Source organism: Chelonia mydas, chromosome 6 (genome assembly GCF_015237465.2).
Source record: "Chelonia mydas isolate rCheMyd1 chromosome 6, rCheMyd1.pri.v2, whole genome shotgun sequence".
In the NCBI taxonomy this organism is placed as follows: domain Eukaryota; kingdom Metazoa; phylum Chordata; order Testudines; family Cheloniidae; genus Chelonia; species Chelonia mydas.
This window is the reverse complement of record NC_051246.2, coordinates 117889232-117913090: the sequence shown is the minus strand read 5'-3', so window position 1 is coordinate 117913090 and position 23859 is coordinate 117889232. Positions and strand designations below refer to the sequence as shown.

At 45.0% G+C, this 23859-nt stretch overlaps 1 protein-coding gene across 6 annotated transcripts in view; it reads right to left on the bottom strand.

Moving 5' to 3' along the window:
• ESR2 (estrogen receptor 2) overlaps window positions 1–23859 on the bottom strand; it is an 87734-nt gene that overhangs the window by 48257 nt on the left and 15618 nt on the right. For all 6 annotated transcript variants that reach the window (XM_007068003.4, XM_043548477.1, XM_043548479.1 and 3 more), the window contains 2 exons: window positions 20128–20618; window positions 9634–9794 (listed from right to left, as the gene is read on the bottom strand). In XM_007068003.4, coding sequence (XP_007068065.2) covers window positions 9634–9794; window positions 20128–20558 — 592 coding nt within the window. In that variant the 5' untranslated portion in view covers window positions 20559–20618. The remainder of the gene's footprint in view (window positions 1–9633; window positions 9795–20127; window positions 20619–23859) is intronic.

The following is a 23859-nucleotide window of genomic DNA, read 5'->3' as shown; positions in this document are numbered from 1 at the left end:
GTAGAAACAAAAAAACCTAGATATAGTATATATTTTTTAAAAGTTACCGTAGGGATAATTACTCCAGCCAGGACAGGTTAGGCATTTTAGAACTCACTACTCAAAGAATTAAATTTAAGTGTACGAGAGAAATAAAAATTATGAAATGCATAGACCAGTCAAAAAACTAAAACAACAGCACTTTGAAAGAATAAAATTACAGAGAATATGTGTGCATTGCAGTAGGAAATACCAAGAAGTAACAAATACTTGTATGTGTTGAGAGGTGAGCGTGAAAGTGAGTGAGCGAGAGAGCATGTATGTGTGAGACACAGAAACAGTAGGTGTGCTGACTGCTGGGAAAGTTTCTGAGAGATGTCAAGCACTGTCTCTTTAAGGCACTCACTGAAAGCTCTCCTGCTGTCCTGAGCCCTGTCTCCCCATCCCCCCTGCAGAGATGGGGTACATGGGCAGGGGGAGGAGAGAGGAGAGAGAGCTCGCTGCTGGGGAAGTCTCAGACTGTGCACTGTCTCTTTAAGGCACTCACTCATTCACCTGGAAGGCAGCTCTCTCCTGCTCGGAGTCCTGGGCCAGGCTTTCCCCCCTCCCCTGCTCTGTGGCTATGTGGTACAGGGGCAGGGGAAGGGGGGACACCCTGTCATAAGCATCTCCCTTCTTCCCCTCCCCCCCCATCCCCATTCTGCACAGCCAGCAGGAGTATCTCAGGAGAAATGTGGGTGCAAAGTGGGGGGGAGCGAAGCACCTGAACACACACTGCCGGATGTAAATGGCTCTGCTAATCGAGCGTGCAGCACTTGAATCACTCTTTGGCGGCTGCCCAACCATGCAGCTTAGAGGGAACACAGGTCCAGAGCAACTCCTGGAATTTAGACAATCCTGAGAGACAGTCTAAGTTACAACAGTCTGTACCTGCCTGCCTATGCGAAATTGTGCTGCTCATAGTCTCCTCTGCACTACATGCTGCAATTTCAGCTCCTAACTTTTCTCTTCCACCCTGGCTCTACCCCAACATGCTATTCATACCTGCTTTGCTAAATGTCTTGAAAAAGGGGTATGTGGACAGCATATGGCAGTCTTCTGCAGTGCCCACACTAGAACAATTCTCTCCTGGTCAGAATCAGAGCTCTAGAACCACTTTACCTGGCACAAAGGGCTTGAAGCAGAGGCAAAAACCTCACCAATAATATTTAAAGAGATTAAGTCAACCTGAAATATTGTCTGTTTAAACATTATTTTAAAGTAGTTTCAATACTGTTCGATTTTTGTGGTTTTACAAATCACGTTTTCTGTTTTAAATTCTTCTCTTTCCTGTTAAGGTGTGACAGACAGCTTCCCCTGTCATTTATATGAATCTGACTATACAGAAGAAACAGTGAAATTGATTGCATACCAAGTCCTTTCAAATGCAAAATAAACAAACAATCTGAAATTAGAGAGGGGGGAAAAAACCTCCCCCCCACTTCAGGAGTCATGCTGCCATTGGAGGCTCACACAGCAGGTGTGTGTTAGGAGTCACAGAGGACTCAGAGGGGATTATGGCTTCTTTTAGTAACATTAATTCCCCACTCGGATTTCTGCTTAGAAATTTGCATACGGATGGAGAAAGCATGCCACAAAGCGTGACTAGTTCGTAGTTTTAACCATTCGTCTATCACTGCTCCACTGGAAAAAAAAATCTTTAAGGAATCATTCACACACTGAATAGGTAGGGAGGACTATCTGCAGGCTTGGGAGTCGAGGGGCTGGGTGGGGGGCAAGTCTACTGACACTGTGATAAATTCACTCCATCCATTCTGCAGATTTAGGGCATTTTTTTGCCTTAATTCCTACTGCTTTTCTCCTTGTTGTATTGTATAAGGAAGGAGAACATAGGCCCCATATTCTTTAATGGAACAACTTCTACCCTCAGTTGCATGTGTACATAACTGCCATTGACTCCTATGCAGACAGAATTTAGCCCTAAAACTGGTCAGCTAAAGAGATATTTAGCTGAACTATAGATATTCCTGAGCACCAATTTTCTAATTAAGGGTCATAGGTGCCAAATAATGTTTAAATTTACCTTTAAAAAACTTCCTCCACATTTTCTGTGCAAGCTAAAACCTTAAAATGATTTGCCTTTTGTTGGATCCACCCCATATCTATTACAACTGTAAACTCCGTATAGACAGAGTTCAACAGGGAAGTACCATGTGTTTTGTTTTTTTTAATTGCCCATAAAGAACATAACTCTCCTATCTGGTGTGCTGCTGTGCCAACTAACATTACAAAGATCTGTAAACACCAGATCAGAAGGTATGTTATGAAGAAAAGTGAAAGGCCTCAAGCCAAAGCCACAATACTAAAATATGCTCCCAAAGAAAAATAAAATTGGGTGGCAAGACTCCCACTGACTTCAGTGGAATTAGAACTGGACCATAAGTTACTACAAATATCTGATAGCAAGCAAATTAACGTTGCTCAAAGCAAAAGATACTAATTTCCCTCTGTGCAACATGATAACAAAAGAGAGAAAAGATTTCTCAAATTGCTTAGGGCCAAATCAGCCTCCACTGATCCGAGGGAAGAAAACTCAGGCTTAGTCTACACTGAGCAGTTATATCAGCATATATGCATCAATTGGGGTGTTAAGAAACCACATCCCCGACTGTCATAGTTATGCCTACAAAAACCCCAGTGTAGATGCAGCTATGTTGATGGAAGAGTACTTCTGTTGGCAAAGGCCTGGTCTACACTATGAGTTTAGGTCAAATTTAGCAGCGTTACCTCAATTTAACCCTGCACCCGTCCACACAACGAAGCCCTTTTCTTTGACTTAAAGGGCTCTTAAAATCGATTTCTTTACTCCACCCCCCAGATGAGGGGATTAGCGCTGAAATCGGCCTTGCCGGGTTGGATTTGGGGTAGTGTGGACGCAATTCAACAGTATTGGTCTCCGGGAGCTATCCCAGAGTGCTCAGTTGTGACCGCTCTGGACAGCGCTCTCAACTCAAATGCACCGGCCAGGTAGACAGGAAAAGGCCCACGAACTTTTGAATCTCATTTCCTGTTTGGCCAGCATGGCGAACTCACCTGCACAGGTCACCATACACAGCCCATCAGCACAGGAGACCATGCAGTCCCAGAATCACCAAAGAGCTCCAGCATGGACCTAACGGGAGGTACGGGATCTGATCGCTGTATGGGGAGATGAATCCGTGCTGGCAGAACTCCAAAACGACAAAATGCCAAAATATTTGGAAAAAATCTCCAATGGCATGAAGGACAGAGGCTATAACAGGGACCTGCAGCAGTGCCGCGCGAAAAGTAAGGAGTTCAAGCAAGCCTACCAAAAAACCAGAGAGGCAAACGGCCTCTCCGGTTCAGAGCCCCAGACGTGTCTCTTCTATGATGAGCTGCATGCCATTCTAGGGGTGCAGCCACCACTACCCCAACCCTGTGCTTTGACTCCATCCAAGGAGTGCGAGGCAACACGGAAGCGGGTTTTGGGGGCGAGGAAGATGAGGAGGTTGTAGACAGCTCACAGCAAGGAAGCAGAGAAACCGGTTTCCCCAACAGCCAGGATCTGTTTATCACCATGGACGTGGACCCAGTACCCCCCGGACCCACCCAAGGTGGGCTCCCGGACCCTGAAGGCGGAGAAGGGACCTCTGGGGAGTGCACCTTTGTAATTATTATACATGGTTTAAAAGCAAGCATGTTTAATGATTAATTTGCTCTGGCATTCGCGGCCCGTACAGCTACTGGAAAAGTCTGTTAATATGTCGCGGGATGGAGCGGAAAACCTCCAGGGACATCTCCATAAAGCTCTCCTGGATGTACTCCCAAAGCCTTTGCAAAAGATTTCTGGGGAGGGCAGCCTTATTCCGTCCTCCATGGTAGGACACTTTACCACGCCAGGCCAGTAGCACGTAGTTGGGAATCATTGCAGCGTGTGGTCCCGGTGTTTGCTGGCATTCAAACAACATCCGTTCTTTATCGCTCTGTGTTACCCTCAGGAGAGTGATATCATTCATGGTCACCTGGTTGAAATAGGGTGGTTTTAGTAAGCGGATATTCAGAGGTGCCCATTCCTGCTGCGCTGTTTGCCTGTGGCTGTATAGAAATCTTCCCCGCTGTTAGCTACGCAGTGGGGGGAGGGGTGAAGCCATCATCTCAGAGAATTGGGTATGTGGTGGTGGGGGGGGAGGGGGGGTTAGTTGGGTTTCTGCTGCAAGTGAACCCGGAAACTGCAGCCCCTCCTTTTAAATTTCCAACCCATTTTAAATGGCCAACCCAACGGCTACTTTGTATGGGAAATACGGGCACTGCTGTTTGAAATCATTCCCACATGTTATGAAGGTTAAAGAAGCCAAAAGACTGTGGCTTACCATGGCTGCCTGCAAGCCGAATTCTGCTGCCCGGCCCTGCGGGAGTGATCTCTCACACCAAACAGGCATACCCTCAATAAGAGGCAAAATGCGACCTTGTAATGAAAGTACATATGCTATATAATGTTAACAGCAAGGTTTACCGTGAAAGAGTGTACCCATTGTTCTATAAAATGGGTCCTTTTTTTCCCTCCACCAGCTGCATATGTTTCTCCTTCCCAGAGGCTAGCAAAGATTAGAAGGCAAAAAAAAAAATGCATTTGCGATTAAATGTTTTCTGACCTCATGCTGTCCTCCCACACTGACAGAGCACAGCAAAATATGTGGAGGCAGACAATCTCAGAGTGCAGGAAAACACAATATGACCGTGAGGAGAGGTGGCGGGCTGAAGATGGGAGGTGGTGTCAGCATGCTGAAAGAAGGTAGGAGTCAATGCTCAGGCTGCTGGAGGATCAAACTCATATGCTCCAACGTATGGTTGAGCTGCAGAAAGCAGCAGGACCACAGACCGCCGCTACAGCCACTGTGTAACCAACCACCCTCCTCCCCAAGTTCCATAGCCTCCTCCCCAAGATGCCCAAAAACGCGGTGTGAGGGGGGGGGGCTTCAGGCCACCCCAGAGGATTCCCCAAGCAACAGAAGGCTGGCATTCAATAAGTTTTAAAGTGCTGTGTGGCCTTATCCTTCCCTCCTCCACCATCCCACCCCATGCTTCCCTCCTCAACCACCCCTCCAGGGCTACCTTGGCAGTTATCCCCCTATTTGTGTCATGAATAAATAAAGAATGCATGAATGCGAAGCAACAATGACTTTATTGCCTCTGCAAGAGGTGATCGAAGGGGGAAGGGGAGGGTGCTTAGCTTACAGGAAAGTAGAGTGAACCCCAGGGTGGGTTTCCATCAAGGAGAAACAAACAGAACTTTCATACCCCGTAGCCTGGCCAGTCCTGAAACTGGTTTTCAAAGCTTCTCTGATGCGCACCACGCCCTCCTGTACTCTTCTAACCACCCTGGTGTCTGGCGGCGCATAATCAGTGGCCAGGCGATTTGCCTCAACCTCCCACCCCGCCATAAATGTCTCCCCCTTACTCTCACAGATATTGTGGAGCGCACAGCAAGCAGTAATAACAATGGGAATATTGGTTTCACTGAGGTCTAAACAACTCAGTAAACTGCGCCAACATGCTTTTAAACGCCCAAATGCACATTCTACCACTATTCTGCACTTGCTCAGCCTGTAGTTGAACAGCTCCTGACTACTGTCCAGGCTGCCTGTGTATGGTTTCATGAGCCTTCGCATTAAAGGGTAGGCTGGGTCCCCAAGGATAACTATAGACATTTCAACATCCCCAACGGTTATTTTCTGGTCTGGAAAGTAAGTCCCTTGCTGCAGCTGTTGAAACAGACCAGAGTTCCTGAAGATGCGAGTGTCATGTACCTTTCCCAACCATCCCACATTGATGTTGGTGAAATGCCCCTTGTGATCCACCAGTGCCTGCAGCACCATTGAAAAGTACCCCTTTCGGTTTATGTACTCACTGCCTTGGTGCTCCAGTGCCAAGATAGGGATATGGGTTCCGTCTATGGCCCCACCACAGTTAGGGAATCCCATTGCAGCAAAGCCATCCACTATGACCTGCACATTTCCCAGAGTCACTACCCTTGATATCAGCAGCTCAGTGATTGTGTTGGCTACTTGCATCACAGCCGCCCCCACAGTAGATTTGCCCACTCCAAATTGATTCCCGACTGACCAGTAGCTGTCTGACATTGCAAGCTTCCACAGGACTATCGCCACTCGCTTCTCAACTGTGAGCGCTGCTCTCATCTTGATATTCTTGCGCTTCAGGGCAGGGGAAAGCAAGTTCCATGAAAGTGCCCTTACACATGCAAAAGTTTTGCAGCCACTGGGATTCGTCCAGACCTGCAACACTATCCTGTCCCACCAGTCTGTGCTTGTTTCCCAGGCCCAGAATCGGTGCTCCACGCCATGAACCTGTCTAATTGACACCATGATGTGCACATGGCAGGGGCCCGTATTTTGTGAGAAGGCTATGTCCATGTCCTCATCACTCTTCTCACCACGCTGTAGTCGCCTCCTCCTCACCTGGTTTCACTTTTCTTGCAGGTTATGGTTCTGCATATCCTGCTGGATGATGCGCACGGTGTTTATAGTGCTCATAATTGCCGCGGTGATCTGAGCGGGCCCCATGTTCCCAGTGCTATGGCATCTGCACTGAAAAAAGGCGCGAAACGATTGTCTGCCGTTGCTCTGATGGAGGGAGGGGCGACTGACAACATGGCTTACAGGGAATTAAAATCAACAAAGGGGGTAGCTTTGCATCAAGGAGAAACAGAATGGCCCCCTCAAGGATAGAGCTCAAAACCCTGGGTTTAGAAAGCCATTGATTTCATGGAGGGAGGGAGGCGGGAGAAAATGAATACAAAACAAGTCTGGTCTATTTCTTGTTTTGATCCACTTCATCTCTCTTTATACATCTTAGGCTGGCAGAAAACGGTGCAGTACAACTGCCGGCAGGACTGAATCGCCATGAGACGAAACTTAAAAGGGAAATGACCTGGCTGAGTAACTCCCATGTCTGCCCAGGCGCTCCTGAGCGACCTCACTGAGGTCGGCTAAAAGAGCACCCTGGAGCACGGTGACGATGGCTACCAGTCATACTGCACTGTCTGCTGCCAAAAGGCAATGAGCTGCTGCTGTGTAGCAATGCAGTACCACGTCTGCCAGCACCCAGAAGACATACGGTGAACTGAGCAGGCTCCATGCTTGCCGTGATATGGCGTCTGCACGGGTAACCAGGAAAGAAGGCGCAAAACCATTGTCTGCCATTGCTTTCACGGAGGGAGGGAGGGAGGGAAGGGGGGGCCTGACAATATGTACCCAGAACCACCCGCGACAATGTTTTTGCCCCATCAGGCATTGGGATTTCTACCCAGAATTCAAATGGGCGGTGGAGACTGCGGGAACTGTGGGATAGCTACCCACAGTGCAACGCTCTGGTAGTCGACGGCTGCCTCAGTACTGTGGACGCATTCCGCCAACTAAATGCACTTAGAGCATTTGTCTGGGGACACACACAATTGACTGTATAAAAACGCTTTCTACAAAACTGACTTCTATAAATTTGACCTAATTTCGTAGTGTAGACATACCCAAAGCTAATGTTGTTGAGGAGATGGTGTTCCTACACCAAGAGGGTAGGAACTCCTGTTGGTGTTGGCTGCGTCTACACTAGGGGGCGATGCCAGCATAGCTATGTACATATAATCTCCAAAGTTTAGACATACACGAGAGAAGAATCATGGGGAAAACCCTGATCACCACACTAAGGGTAAGAGGGGTTCATACTTTGTACCAGCTGCCATGGTAACAAGTTAAAATTTTGCCCCCAAAGCCTTTAAATACTGGGGGATCCATCCTGCTCAGGCATCTTCTGCCTGCCATCTCTGGCTTTCTGGCAGCAGAGTTCAAATCAATCCATGTTGCCTGGGTCTACCTAACTGCTGATGTCCCTAGAATCCCCTAAAGGGGAAGTTCTACAGTGCACGTTAAGCCATCCTCAGATTGAATGAACTGTAAGGAACCTATTGAGGTCAATGGAATCTGAACACAGCAAGAATTTTTCTTCGTGTAAGCATTGGGATCCAGGTAGGTAACAAAACCTTCTTTTTCTGTGTCTAGTAAAATTAGGTTTTCGCTATTTGCTTTGTAAACACTTGACAATTTCTCAAATCATAACGGTTCTCATGAAGAAATCAGTTTTAATTTCTGAATACAGTGCTTTTACTTCAAGTTTGATGTAGTTACAATAAATCAGTGGTAACTGTACTTCAGAAAATAACTGTAATCCCACCAGTATTTTATGAAGTAGGTACAGGCATTTGAATACTAAAAAAAAATAAAAAAAATAAAAGAACTACAGATAATTTAATTCACATTGGCTATTGCAAAGTATTATGGTGATTGTCAAAGGGATAACTTTATTTAATACGGCTCCCACAAAGTCAGCTCGGTAGTCTAAAGGAAACTTTACTATTTTGGGGTGGGGGAGTTAAGCAACAACCTGAACTAGCTTGGATGCAGAGTGTAAAATATGTTTTGTGTAGTGAAGGCCATTTCTTGTATTTATAGAACCTCTGGATTAAGACCAAATGTTATCTGCCTAGGTGAATTAAAACGTTCAATGGACTAAAACAGGTATCCTGTTCAATGCTAAAGCGTAGGTGAGCAAAGCATATCAGGTTAACATTTTTCCTGCACATTGTACTACAAGACCAATTTACTGAATATGTACACAAAAGTCTCATTTATTATTTTAGGTTTGATTTTAATGATTTCACACTGCATGCAGATTTGACAGTCATTGTTACACTGCATGCACAGTACATATGCTATCTCGAAAAGGCAAACCACTTTTGTACAAATTGCTACTCAGTGGGTGAAATTTACCCTGTTACATAGAGCTCATGCAAGTACTTCCACACCACTAAATACCACTGCAAAAGGGGAAGAGAAGTATGAGCAGAGAAACTATTGGGGCCTGCCTTTTCATACCTCAGATATTACAGAGTGAGGGTCTGGCCTAGATCTAATTAAGAGAGCACAGAGAAGACTGGGAGCAGGCCAATTTCACCCCACAGATTTCACTATTTCACCCCACAGATTGTAACAGTAGGTAAGGACAGACTACATTATGTACCTATAGTCATCAGTGGGTTTGCACTGAGTTCCAGTATTTGAGAACTAAAACTTTGTTTTATAGTAAGGCTTTCAAAGATTAGAAGGTGAGGTTTATCTTGATCCTAGTTAAGAAGAGCTGCAGTGTGACTCCATGAAAATAACTTTTGGATTTTACCTAGTATGAGTGAGGTTCTTCAGAGTTAAATTTATTTATATCAGTGAAACTTATTATTTTTTATCCTCCTGCCCTATTCCCACTCTCTACCTTTTATCAGCCACAATTATTACACCAACTTTGCATTTCTGAAGGCAAAGTAATCTGTAAGAGTCTGCAGTGCCATTTCTCTGATATGTCTGCTCCAGGGTTTTAAATGGCAACATATTTTGTATCCTTCCCTAAAGGGATCAAGTGTCCATTCCCTTCCCAATGCCGACAAACAAAAGACCATAAGATAGAGTATTCAAATCATGTTATCCTACTGTACACTAATTGCAATTTATGTATATGATCATATAAGACACCACTTTTTTAAGCAAAGGCTTCCAAAACTATTTTTCCTACCTTGGATACTTCTTTTAAAGAATGCTTTACATCCTTCACAAGACCAAACACCATAGTGATATCCTGAAGCATAATCACTGCAGACTGCACAGAAGCGTGCATCTCTTTTTGAACCAGGACTTGTACAATCACTGCCATTAGATTTTCTTTTTAATGTCTCTCTGAAGGAAAAGTAAACAGTTATAAAAGAGTAAAAAATTAGGATATATTTCAAATTTTCATTTTTCATTGTATTCACTTTAGCCTTTTTAAAGGCTCATTATTACCAAGCAGGTTGCAATCTGAAACACTGCGTTAAGTGTTTGTCTCACAGCGTAATTAAAACAAATACTGTAACTCTCATGTTGTTCATACAGATTGTCTGGAAAGATTTGGAGCACTCGGGCAAATAGATTGTACTGCTGAGGTGATAATTATACAAACTCACAGAAATTATTGAATGGTAAGTGAGCAGCAAATAATTGGATGTTGTATTTAGGAAACTTGCCATGGGAAATGGAGCTCTCAGATACCACTATGACTGATGCAGTATAAAAACTAAATAGAAGAGCAAATAGACTTTAGTCTGCTACATACTGGTAGTCACTGGCAATGGACAATTCTAACTAGAGCAATTTCCTGGAAAATTTCTATTTTGAGTCCATCTTAAGTTTGGGAAACTTCCCCTCCTTCATTATTCCAAAAATGTGTCTCATAAGCAGCATAAGAGTGTCCTGAGGTTCAACACAAGAATCCATTTCTGGATTGTCTGTGAGTACTAATATCAAGAGAAGGTTTTAATCACAGTTATTTGTGGGGTGTGGGGGGCGTTTGGGTAGCGTTTTGATTGCTGGTGAGAAAGTGGTCGTGGTTTCAGTCAAGCAGATAAATCATCTTAGTGACAACAGAATGCAGGCTGTGCTACACACCTTGCCTCAGATGTATTCATTCCCTAATGAGGAGCTTCATTCATTCATTCCAGCTGGCTGAATCTCAAATAACTGATAGAACTGAATTTGAAATCTCAAGGGCCAGCTCAGTAGATTGGGGAAAGTGAGACTTATGAATAAGTCCTTTACTGAGGTTACCATGTTGAAATGTCCTAATGGCAAGACTCTTGGACCAAAGGATGCCTGGATACAAGTAGGAAGGGGAAAGAGAGAGGGGCAAGGTCACTAAGAGCAAAACGTTTCTTGTTTCTGAGGTATAACAACCAGTTCCAAACACAATACTTACCTATCTGATGAAGGATGGAGCAAGGTAAATGGGAATTGGGATAAGAATAGGGAATCAGTTGCTTCGTGTCACTAGATGCTATAAGGAAACAATAAGAAATTAGAGGGATTTAGAAAGAGGTAGTGGTGCTAGGGAATTATTTCATAAGGTACACCCAGAGAACAAGATGTATTGTAAGCAAACTGAGAAAAAACACGGCAGCTTGCCTTTTGGATGACTGTAGCAGATCTTAAGTCCTTGGCAAATAGAATTTGTAGCTAGAACTGGAGAGAATATAGTGTTCTGTGTGCATGAAAGCAACAATAATATGCAAAAAAAACCCAGAAGCTACATAATCATTTATGTGCCTAGATATAAGCAAAGTAGCAGGGCCTTCAGAGTTACTCTCTGATTCTACTCTTGCTACATAGATAGAAGGAGATCAGTTATATCAATCAGTGTAGTCAGTAGGGTTTTAAGTTCTTAGGGAGCTAGCATATATTTCTGGGGCAGGAAAAACCTATTCACCAAAGACTCTACATGGAACTTTAGAAAAGCACATAAAAATATACTCCAGGCATTCTGAAAGGATGAATAAGAACGCTGAAAAGGTAGAAGCATGCTTGAACATAGTTAAAACTACATTGACTATCACTAAAGCAGATTTATCCCAGTTTTAAAGAAAGGAAGAAGGGGCAAAAATAGTTAGCCTATTTTATTAGGGATTGCAAGTATTCATCAGAAAAGGCTTTTACACGTGTGTGTGTGTAATATATCCTTACTTTATGCCATAATTCCTCTGTTCACAGTTCATTCTGGGATGCATTAACAGGAGTGTCGTACATAAAACATGGGAGATAATTGTCTCACTCTATACTTGGCACTGGTGCAACCTCAAGCTGGAATACTGCATCCAATTCTAGTGCCACACTTTAGGAAAGATGTGGGCAAATTGGAGAGAGAATCCAGAGAAGAGCAACAAAAATGATAAAAGGTATAGAAAACCTGTCTTATGAGGAAAGGTTAAAAAAGTAAGCATGTTTAGTCTTGGGAAAAAGAAGACTGGGGGCGGAGGGGAGAAACCTGATAATCTTCAAATATGTTAAGGGCCATTATAAAGAAGGTGGTGATCAATTGTTCTTCATGTCCAATGAAGTTAGGACAAGTAGTAATGGGCTTAATTTGCAGCAAGAGAGATTTAGGTTAAATATTAGAAAAAAAAACTTTCTAACTATGAGGGTGGGTCAGCTATGGAATAGGCTTCCAAAGGAGGTTGTGGAATCCCCATCATGCGAGGTTTTTAAAAACAGGTTGGACAAACACCTGTCAGGGGTGATCTAGGTTTACTTAGTCGTGCCATAACACAGAAGGCTTGGTTTGATGACTTCTCAAGGTCCCTGTCAACCCTACATTTCTATGAGTTTATGCATTTTCAACTCAAGGAAAGTCTTGTATCTCATATTTAAACAAATACCTTACTTCATTATGGGTTTTAAAAATTACTTGGAACTTCTGCCTATGCTCAATGGAGCAGGGGGCTGGTTCCTCAGAGTTCATACTCTCCACTATTTGATATTTCATTTCAGTTATTATTCATAAGTTTTCAGCATCATAATCAATAAATGGCAATAAATTAATACCATGAACACTGTATTAAGACTTCACCACAGGATGAAGCAAAAAGGAGAAGCAGGACTGTGCACGAAAATGCTCTTATTCAAGTCTAGATATCTACAATATGGAAAATTGCTTCTGTTTTATCTTTATGGTCTAAAGTTATAATGAATCCCCATTCTTAGAACTGTGCTCCCCCTGTGAATGGGATCAAAATATGCTATAGCATAACATTTAAACCAAAAAAAATCAACTGTCTCACTAGTAGGCAGTATAGCAGCTATCTACTGATGAAAAACAATGGTTACCCACTTCTTCAAATTTCAGCTACTTATGATACATTAGTATGAAAAAATAATCAGCCAACTACTAGAAAAGAAATATTGGGTATGTAAGCAGCGTCAGGATGAGCTCCACCCTGACATCTGGTGGTGAGGTGTGGCAAGTTATAGAAAAGAATTTCAGGGGCCGATCTCATTTGCATAGGCACACCCACCCCGCCTAGAATGAGGCCATAGCTGCCCAAATGGTCACTTTGGCTGCAGTGGGATCCCCAGTGTCTCTGTTATTGGGGCAGGAAGAATGAATTGTTATTACCCTGATTATGGGAACTGTGCTTGGAACTGTACTTGGTCTTTTGTTATGATGGAGGGACTCACCATCAACTAAGTGGCACTCACTAGGCAAGGGTCATGGGTTCCAAAACTCTGTGACTTGAGAGAGGCTGGGGACAAGTATTAATACTTGGTGGTATGTAATACTTGGTGAGGGCCTTACATGCTAATTGCACCTCCTCCTCTCTCCACTGTGGAATATCAGAGCTAATTTTGATTTCATTAGAAGTCTAGTTACAGGCTGCTGAGCTCACTTTGGGCTAACAGTGCACCAGCACTGAGGCTCCCCTACTACAAGCTGAATTCACCAAAGAGCTGACCTGACTAAGAGCTGAAATCACTGAGTGTTGTGTTAAGTAGTGGGGGAGCCTGAAGATATATTGTGGAGTAGTTTGCGGGACGGCTGGAGTGCCTTGTGGACAGGCTGGTGGAGCAGTTCGTAGGACGGCGGGAGCTGCTGGTGGGACGTGGAGCAGTTTGTGGGCCGGCTGGTGGAGCAGTTCGTGGGCCGGCGGGAGCTGCTTGTGGGCCGCGGAGCTGAGCGAAGGAGTTCGTGGGGCAGCTGGCGGAGCGGAGCGAAGGCCTATGGAGCTGTGGGGCGGTCAGCTTCAGATCACGTAAGGTGCCTCTTACCCCCGTCCCATCTCCACCCAGGTTGGGAGGTAAAGCTCCGCAGATAAACTTTCGAACTCTGGGGCTGCCCTGACCAGGGACAGAGACTTTTGGGTCATTGGACTTTTGGGACTTTGGGTGATTTGGGGTTGCTGGACTCAAGAACCAAAGGGAAAGGGGCATGCCCCAATTTGCTTGGGGTGGGTTTTTTCTTGCTCATGGGTTGTGTTATGAATCCTGTGGGTGGTGTTTCCCCAACATAATGCCACATTGTTTCTCTCTGGTTATTAAAAGGCTTTTTGCTACACTCATAGAATCATAGAATCATAGAATATCAGGGTTGGAAGGGACCCCAGAAGGTCATCTAGTCCAACCCCCTGCTCAAAGCAGGACCAAGTCCCAGTTAAATCATCCCAGCCAGGGCTTTGTCAAGCCTGACCTTCAAAACCTCTAAGGAAGGAGATTCTACCACCTCCCTAGGTAACGCATTCCAGTGTTTCACCACCCTCTTAATGAAAAAGTTTTTCCTAATATCCAATCTAAACCTCCCCCATTGCAACTTGAGACCATTACTCCTCGTTCTGTCCTCTGCTACCATTGAGAACAGTCTAGAGCCATCCTCTTTGGAACCCCCTTTCAGGTAGTTGAAAGCAGCTATCAAATCCCCCCTCATTCTTCTCTTCTGCAGACTAAACAATCCCAGCTCCCTCAGCCTCTCCTCATAAGTCATGTGCTCTAGACCCCTAATCATTTTTGTTGCCCTTCGCTGGACTCTTTCCAATTTATCCACATCCTTCTTGTAGTGTGGGGCCCAAAACTGGACACAGTACTCCAGATGAGGCCTCACCAGTGTCGAATAGAGGGGAACGATCACGTCCCTCGATCTGCTCGCTATGCCCCTACTTATACATCCCAAAATGCCATTGGCCTTCTTGGCAACAAGGGCACACTGCTGTCTCATATCCAGCTTCTCGTCTACTGTCACCCCTAGGTCCTTTTCCGCAGAACTGCTGCCTAGCCATTCGGTCCCTAGTCTGTAGCGGTGCATTGGATTCTTCCATCCTAAGTGCAGGACCCTGCACTTATCCTTATTGAACCTCATCAGATTTCTTTTGGCCCAATCCTCCAATTTGTCTAGGTCCTTCTTATCCTATCCCTCCCCTCCAGCGTATCTACCACTCCTCCCAGTTTAGTATCATCCGCAAATTTGCTGAGAGTGCAATCCACACCATCCTCCAGATCATTTATGAAGATATTGAACAAAACGGGCCCCAGGACCGACCCCTGGGGCACGCCACTTGACACCGGCTGCCAACTAGACATGGAGCCATTGATCACTACCCGTTGAGCCCTACAATCTAGCCAGCTTTCTACCCACCTTATAGTGCATTCATCCAGCCCATACTTCCTTAACTTGCTGACAAGAATGCTGTGGGAGACCGTGTCAAAAGCTTTGCTAAAGTCAAGAAACAATACATCCACTGCTTTCCCTTCATCCACAGAACCAGTAATCTCATCATAAAAGGCGATTAGATTAGTCAGGCATGACCTTCCCTTGGTGAATCCATGCTGACTGTTCCTGATCACTTTCCTCTCCTCTAAGTGCTTCAGGATTGATTCTTTGAGGACCTGCTCCATGATTTTTCCAGGGACTGAGGTGAGGCTGACTGGCCTGTAGTTCCCAGGATCCTCCTTCTTCCCTTTTTTAAAGATGGGCACTACATTAGCCTTTTTCCAGTCATCCGGGACTTCCCCCGTTCGCCACGAGTTTTCAAAGATAATGGCCAAGGGCTCTGCAATCACAGCCGCCAATTCCTTCAGCACTCTCGGATGCAACTCGTCCGGCCCCATGGACTTGTGCACGTCCAGCTTTTCTAAATAGTCCCTAACCACCTCTATCTCTACAGAGGGCTGGCCATCTCTTCCCCATTTTGTGATGCCCAGCACAGCAGTCTGGGAGCTGACCTTGTTAGTGAAAACAGAGGCAAAAAAAGCATTGAGTACATTAGCTTTTTCCACATCCTCTGTCACTAGGTTGCCTCCCTCATTCAGTAAGGGGCCCACACTTTCCTTGGCTTTCTTCTTGTTGCCAACATACCTGAAGAAACCCTTCTTGTTACTCTTGACATCTCTTGCTAGCTGCAGCTCCAGGTGCGATTTGGCCCTCCTGATATCTTTCCTACATGCCCGAGCAATATTTTTATACTCTTCCCTGGTCATATGTCCAACCTTCCACTTCTTGTAAGCTTCTTTTTTATGTTTAAGATCCGCTAGGATTTCACCATTAAGCCAAGCTGGTCGCCTGCCATATTTACTATTCTTTCGACTCATCGGGATGGTTTGTCCCTGTAACCTCAACAGGGATTCCTTGAAATACAGCCAGCTCTCCTGGACTCCCTTCCCCTTCATGTTAGTCCCCCAGGGGATCCTGGCCATCTGTTCCCTGAGGGAGTCAAAGTCTGCTTTCCTGAAGTCCAGGGTCCGTATCCTGCTGCTTACCTTTCTTCCCTGCGTCAGGATCCTGAACTCAACCAACTCATGGTCACTGCCTCCCAGATTCCCATCCACTTTTGCTTCCCCCACTAATTCTACCCGGTTTGTGAGCAGCAGGTCAAGAAAAGCGCCCCCCCTAGTTGGCTCCCCTAGCACTTGCACTTGCACTCAGACTATGTGCTTCCGAGAGGGGAAGTATTGCCTCTTGGAGGCGCCCAGCGGGGGTGGTATATATCTGTCCCAGGTCACTGGGTGGGGGCTCGAGCCAGTTTGCATTGTGTTATTGGAATGGATCCCCTAGATATTGAACCCGGCCCTTGTTGCTGCCAACTCTGACGGGCAGAAGGGTTACAGGTATGTATGGACTCTATTATAACTGCTATGTTTAGCAAACAAGTATAAGATACCACCATTCATACAAAAAGGAACTAAAATACAGGCTGAGATACTATGCTGTGCCTCCCAGAGGCACAGTGCAGAAGGCACTGCCCAGAGGAGGCAGGGCTGTCCCAGAGAACACGCCAGTGTCGTGTGTAACTTAATACCCGAAGTTACAACAGCCTCCACACGGCTGCCTCTGGCTTGCAGCATAAGCCAGCATGGCCATAGTGGGTGGCATCCACTGCAGTCCTATTCTTGGCATGCCGTGCTATGACTTCCCAATGCAGGGCTATGCTAGAAGAATTCTCTCTTGGCCCTCTGCAGGCTCTGTGTGGCACTTATACAAATACAAGGCCTGAGATGGGGGCCAGGGGAATAATGTAGGTCAGGGGTTGGCAACCTTTTAGAAGTGGTGTGCTGAGTCTTCATTTATTCACTTTAATTTAAGGTTTCGCATGCCAATAATACATTTTAACATTTTTTAGAAGGTCTCTCTCTATAAGTCTATATATTATATAACTAAACTATTGTCATATGTAAACAAGGTTTTCAAAAAGTTTAAGAAGCTTCACTTAAAATTAAATTAAAATGCTGATCTTACGCCACCGGCCTGGGGTTCCATTCACCTAGGCCGGCAGCAGGCTGAGCTGGGCCTGCGGTCGGGACCCCGGCTGGCAAGGGGCAGGCAGCCAGAACCCCAGACAGGCAGTGGGCGGAGCGGGGCCAGTGGCCGGGACCCCAGACTGGCAGTGGACTGAGCGGCTCAGCCCACTGCCGCTCAGCCCGCTGTCTATCTGGGGTTCCGTCCGCCGGCTCCTGCCAGCCAGGATCCCGGCTGCTGGCCCCGCTCAGCCCGCTGCCGGTCTGGAGTCCTGGCCCTGTCCACATAGAGTAGGTACCCACCTTCTCCCTGGTTCTAGCCATTCTCTTCCTCTCTGTGCACTGAGATGAGGGTGGGAGTGTGCTGAGAACAGGGCTGGGGGTGAAGGAGCAGGCTGGGGATTGGGGTGCAGGGTCTGGCCAGGAGCTAGAATGAGGGAGGGGGCTCAGGGTTGAGGCAGGAGGTTTGGGTGTGGAGAGCTTACTTGGTGTCATAAATATAAAGGGAAGGGTAAACCCCTTTAAAATCCCTCCTGGCCAGAGGAAAAATCCCCTCACCTGTAAAGGGTTAAGAAGCTAAAGGTAACCTCGCTGCACCTGACCAAAATGACCAATGAGGAGACAAGATACTTTCAAAAGCTGGGAGGAGGGAGAGAAACAAAGGGTCTGTGTGTCTGTCGGTATGCTGCTTTTGCCGGGGATAGAACAGGAATGGAGTCTTAGCACTTTTAGTAAGTAATCTAGCTAGGTCTGCATTAGCCATTTAAAGAAATCATAATCTGAGAAAAGAATTGTGCTGAATAGAATGACTATTTCTGTCTGTGTGTCTTTTTTGTAACTTAAGGTTTTGCCTAGAGGGATTCTCTATGTTTTGAATCTAATTACCCTGTAAGGTATCTACCATCCTGATTTTACAGAGGTGATTTCTTTACTTCTATTTCTATTAAAAGTCTTCTTGTAAGTTTAGAAACTTTAAAAACTGAATGCTTTTTCACTGTTCTCAGATCCAAGGGTTTGGGTCTGTGGTCACCCTTGCAAATTGGTGAGGATTTTTACCAAACCTTTCCCAGGAAGTGGGGTGCAAAGGTTGGGAGGATTTTGGGGGGAAGATGTGTCCAAACTACGTTTCCCAGTAAACCCAGTTAGAGTTTGGTGGTGGCAGTGGATATTCCAAGGAAAAAGGATAAAATTAATTTGTACCTTGGGGAAGTTTTAACCTAAGCTGGTAAAAGTAAGCTTAGGAGGTTTTCATGCAGGTCCCCACATCTGTACCCTAGAGTTCAGAGTGGGGGAGGAACCTTGACACTTGGGCAGCTTCCATTTGGTGCGAGGGGTGCAGGAGCTCCCGTCTGGTGCTCAGGGTGGGAGTGGGGATGTGGGGGGTGCAAGAGTCAGGGCATGGGGTGTAGAGGGGTGCAGGGGTCAGGGTGTGCGTGAGGAAGGTGCAGGGGTCAGGGCAGAGGGCTGGGGTCATGGGGGTGCTCCCAGCCCCCTGCCCTGAAGCGGCTCACAGCAGGGGGCTGGAGGGGATATGCCCTGATTCCACCCCCTTCCCCAAGGTCCCTGGAGCAGCAAGCGCGCTGCGGCTCCGCTTTTCCCTCTCCCCCTCTGTAGCAAGGGCTGTCAGCTGATCGGCAGCAGGGAGGGAGAGAAGGAGGGGCAGTAACCCAGCACGCTGGGGGAAGAGGCGGGGGATGGGGAAGCTTGCCTGCCCTGCAAGGAGAGAGCGGTGGGCGGAAAAGAGCGGGCCGGGCAGGATTTTTAGTGGCACGCTGCTGTCTACCCGGGTCCAGCAGACAGCAGCATGCCATTAAAAATTGGCTCGTGTGCCGTGTTTGGCACGCGTGCCATAGGTTGCCGACCCCTGATGTAGGTCAAGGGTTCTCAAACTTCATTGCACTGTGACCCCCTTCTGACAACAAAAATTACTACACAACCCTGGGGGGGGGGGGGGCGCGAGGGTGGCAAAGCCTGAGCCTGCCCGAGTCCTGCTCCCCCAGGTGTGGGGGGGCAAAGCCAAAGCTCGACCCCCACCAAAGCCCCAGGGCTTCAGCCCCAGGCAGGGGGCCTGTAACTTGAAACACACTGCCCCATGCTGAAGCCAGCCCTCTCAACCCCATTAAAACAGTTTGAGAACCACTAATGTAGGTAACAGAAGAAATAGGCTAACTTTTCTGATATTTAACATTAATAGATCAAATCTGGATTCTTTACATGATACTGAATACAAGCAGTAATGCCTGTAATAAGTAAGTAAAGAACCTGGTGACTCAATATTTAGTTGCTGAAGGAACAACTGTGTTTGCAATACCCACATTTGTAAACAGATTTTGTGCACAAACTGAGTAATTGCATCCTCTGATTGATGCTTATGTTGACTCCCACCTATGTATTCAAGCAGAGTAGGAGTAGAAAAAGTGTGGCTGTATTTTTAAAGACACACCCAGTTGCTCACGACTGAAAATTTTGACCAAAGACTCTGCTGTGCAAATCTCAACTATCTGTACTGATCTTTTACTGGCTATAGCCTCCAAAGGAGCTTTTTCACATGAGCTTGTAGAGTGAGACAGTCTTGTTAATGAATAGCAACTGCTAAACGCTGTTAGCGAGCTATACAATAATATGGTTCTCTTGGACACAGTTTGACCTATTGCATCAATGTTAAATCCAAAGAGAATTTTTAAAGTATGCCACAGCATTGAAGTCCTTTGAGATACAAAGTTTTTACACAGTGCTGGCTTTATGAAACATATAGTAATGAGTAACCCACCCCAGCAGCTGTAGATATTTCCAGACAGAGACATCTTAAAAAGTAATAAACTTCTGAAATTTTTGTATAAAACACAATATCGCTTATGGAGTTCATTTCCTCGTGGACCAGTGTGTAAAAGTCATATGTAAAAAAAATACCACGTTAAAATGATTGAATAAAATGTCAAGTAATAACTTGCAAAAAAAAAAAATGCTGAAAGAATAAAATATTTACCTGTTCATAGGCAGTGCATGGTCCACTGGCCTTGCGTCACACCACGGGCTCTTTGGTTGCTCTGCATATAAAAGTGATGACTGGCAATGTAATGTCAAAGGTGAAATATGGCCAGGAGGAGACCATAAAACATTTGGGCTTGATGTCTGCCTTACAGATGCACTTTCTGAATCATTGAAATTGCTCGGAATGTTGTAATTCATTATGGCAGGACTATAGAATGCCATTGCAGAATATTCATGTCTGTTTTCCACATAAGATGAAGGAATATAAACTGGGCTCTGTTCCATTGTCAGAGCAGACTGACTGCAGCTATAAACAGGAGAGCTGATGCCAGGAGGTGAGATTTTAATTTCTGTTTTACTACATCCAATATCCTGAATTGGCAGTAACTGAGAAAACTCCTTGTGAGAAGAAGCACAGATGGACATTCTGAAGCAAGACTGAAGCAGAGTATGTGTTGTTCAAATATTCATCCGAAGATATTTAAGCTAGAAAAATTAAAATATTAAAAGTTGCTTAATTTTCTAAACTAAAGAGAATACAGGTAATAAAACTGCACATCTTGAGGCTTTTTGTACAGTGGTAAAGATGCAGTCAAAATTAAAAATAAAAATGACAGTGAAAAATAATTCACACATTGTATTTAAGCTTCAAATTTGCTTTCTAAAATACGTCTAAATTATGTGTAAATCTTAACACAAGTTTTTGAAGCGTGCTACTCAGAACTTTGATCTCAGAAAATCTACTTGAGCATTTAAATGCTCCAAATTAAAAAAAAAATCCCATAAGTCTGCAAGCTTTTATAGTTCTGTGAATTTTCTCCCCTCCATTTGCCCAATACACTTTTTTCTGTGACCTAGATTGGCAACAGAAATGGAAACTGAAACCCTCTATTTACCCACAGTAGACACATTTGACAAAATTCACCCTAGTTCAATTTAGTCCAGTAAAAACAACTAAACTGCCCTCCTAAAGATCATTCCCTGACCGGGAGGAATTACCTTGTATTGGCATGCAAAATATGACCTCAAGACCTGAACTTCATCCCAATTTTTACATACAAGTAAGGTCTTAAATATCTAACAAAAATCTCATATCTAGCAATCCAAGATATTAAAATGTTATGTGACAGATATGGCAACTGGATGCAGTATCTTTGGGGACCAGATTTTTTAATTTTATTAATAGTTTATATGTCATTGTAAGCCAGGGATTGTATGCAATTCTGGGGATGGGAGAAGGGTTACCACAGATCCACCAGGTATTAAAGACAGTAAGGAGTAATTAAGGCAAATCACACAGCCTATAAATACCTCTAGAGAGATACCACCTTCTGGAGAGGCTTGCATATACTGCTTCAAACTGGGTTTTCAGAAACCAACAAAGAAAACTCCTGGGGGAATTCTATGTCACTTCACATGCACAGAATTCATGGCCCTTGCATATTTCTTTGCTTGCCCGCAGAAAAATGACTTCTGACAGGGAAGCAGCAAGAGTGGTCATTTGCCCACTGTCTGGCAGTGCAGACTGGTCAGTTTGGGCACCCAGAGCAGCCAGTAGATACGTAAATCACCACCTGAGACGGGTGAGCTTGGTAGTTGTGTGTGTGCGCACGTGAGAGAGACTCTGTCCCTCTCACTCGCTATTGCAGCATGCTCGGTGTAAGGGACTGCGGAAGACTTTGTTACGGCCTAGCTAGGGAACTTCTGCTTTCTAGGAGCCAACGGGTCACTGTAGGACATGGAAAACCAGCTATAGCCAGCTGTGGGCCGGTTTTGTCTGCCCTGCATGGCCCTTTGCCAGGTAGCGGAAAGCCCCTTTAGGAAAGTACCTAATTATATATTCATGAGCTGTTTCTGTGTACTGTTTATTATGGCTCACTGGTTGCCCCTTCGTCGGACTCCGTCCCAGGCAGAGCTCCGGTGCGTTGGGTTCCCCACCTCCGTGACAGCAACGCTTGGAGTCCCCATTGCGGGTGTGTCACTTACCTTCAATAAAGCCAATAACTCACTGCTTTGCTGCGTGTAGGCTTCGTTCTTTCGGAGCACTCCTGATAGGCCTGCGGCCTAGCACAGAACACTCGGCCTGGAGGTGCAAGGCTTTGGGGTATTTCTGAAGGGGCAGGCGTCTGGCAGACTCTGTTTCCTCAGGCAGAGGAGAATGTAGCAGTCTGCATGCTTAGTGTATTGTTCCCATTGTTCTTAGTGAATTCCCCCAGGAGCATAAAACAGGTGTAAAAATGTTAAGGCTCCTTTACATTGCCAGAGTGGGTTAAAGAAGCCTTATTGTAAAGGACAGTATGGACTCATAAAGGCTTATGGTGCTTTAGCGATTAGAACTGGTCTAAATTTTTGGACTGAAAAAAATTTCCTATCAAAATGTGCTCAATGATCAGTTTGTGACTGACCTTTCTGGAGACGGTCAGTAGCCAGTATAAATTGTGAGTTTGAGGCCCCAGCCCTCACTTGCTCTTCAGTTGCTTATGATGAAACACTGAGCATTTGGCTGCATATATTTGTTGACTAATAATTAGAAGTAAAGGGTAAATACTAACTACATTACTATTAGACAGACAGGGTGTGGTGATTTCCTCCAATACTCCCATTCTCCATCCATTGTACTGTAGTTTAAATAAATTACCAAAATAATTGAAACTAGCTAGATTATACTGCATTATTTTGACACACAAAAATATGCAGAATTTTAAAATATTGTGTGCAGAATTTTATTTTTTTTTGGGGGGGGGATGCAGAATTCCCCCAGGAGTAAAAGAAAGCTGTTTAAGACAAAAAGCCCTGAGTTCAAAGAGGGTCAGGGAGAAGGCAAGCCTTGTAGAAGAGTTGGAAAAAATTTGGCTTACTAGGGGACCATAAGAATGATGGAACTCTAGTAAAATTTTAGCATGCACATAAGAACTTCTTTTTAAAGAAAAAAAAAGTTTTACCTGTAATGCATAAATGTATTTTGCTTTATGAGGGCTGGATGGTAACTGGTCTACACTGTTGTAACCCCTGGGGAGAAAGATTAACCACAGGTGCTGGATCTCAAATCAGACCTGTTGGGGAAATCACAGTGAGGTGAAGAGCGACTGCAAGCCTAAATTCCTGGTCTGGAGTGGGAGAGACAACTCTCCACCAAAGAGAGGTGACAGCGAAGAAGCCTGAAACCTTTAAGTGGGTGCCCTTGAGGAAGGCCAGGTGGGGGGGAGGGGTGGTCAAAGGTACAGTTAACCCTGAAACTGTGACCCACTAGATCAGGGTTTCCAAAAATTGTGAGCTGCAACCCAGTAGGAACATTGTATTGCAATGTGCATGGATTGTACCAAGGCCAGACAGGTAAGAACTGCTGCCTTGTCACACGGCCCCTAAAGACCTATGATTTCACTATTTAATGCACTGTCAAGCTCTTCATGCTAAGAAAATATCTGAAAATCTATACCACGTATATCACGAAGCTATTAATGAGCTTCCTTAAAGGTTGTTCTGTACGTACTCATTTTTTTGCATTGCTCTGTTATGACATGGATATGTCAATGAGTTACTATGGTAACTTCACCAGCAACTTGTTTTACATTGAAGTGAGGTGATTCAAGTGTTAAATTGACTCTGAATTTAGAGCAGAAGTGCACATTTCTAGAAGGATTAGCAATATTTCTTTGCCAAACCCTTCAACAGTTCATACTGAGTGTCACGCACAGTCTACCTTGCTACTGCCTCTGAGCAATTATCC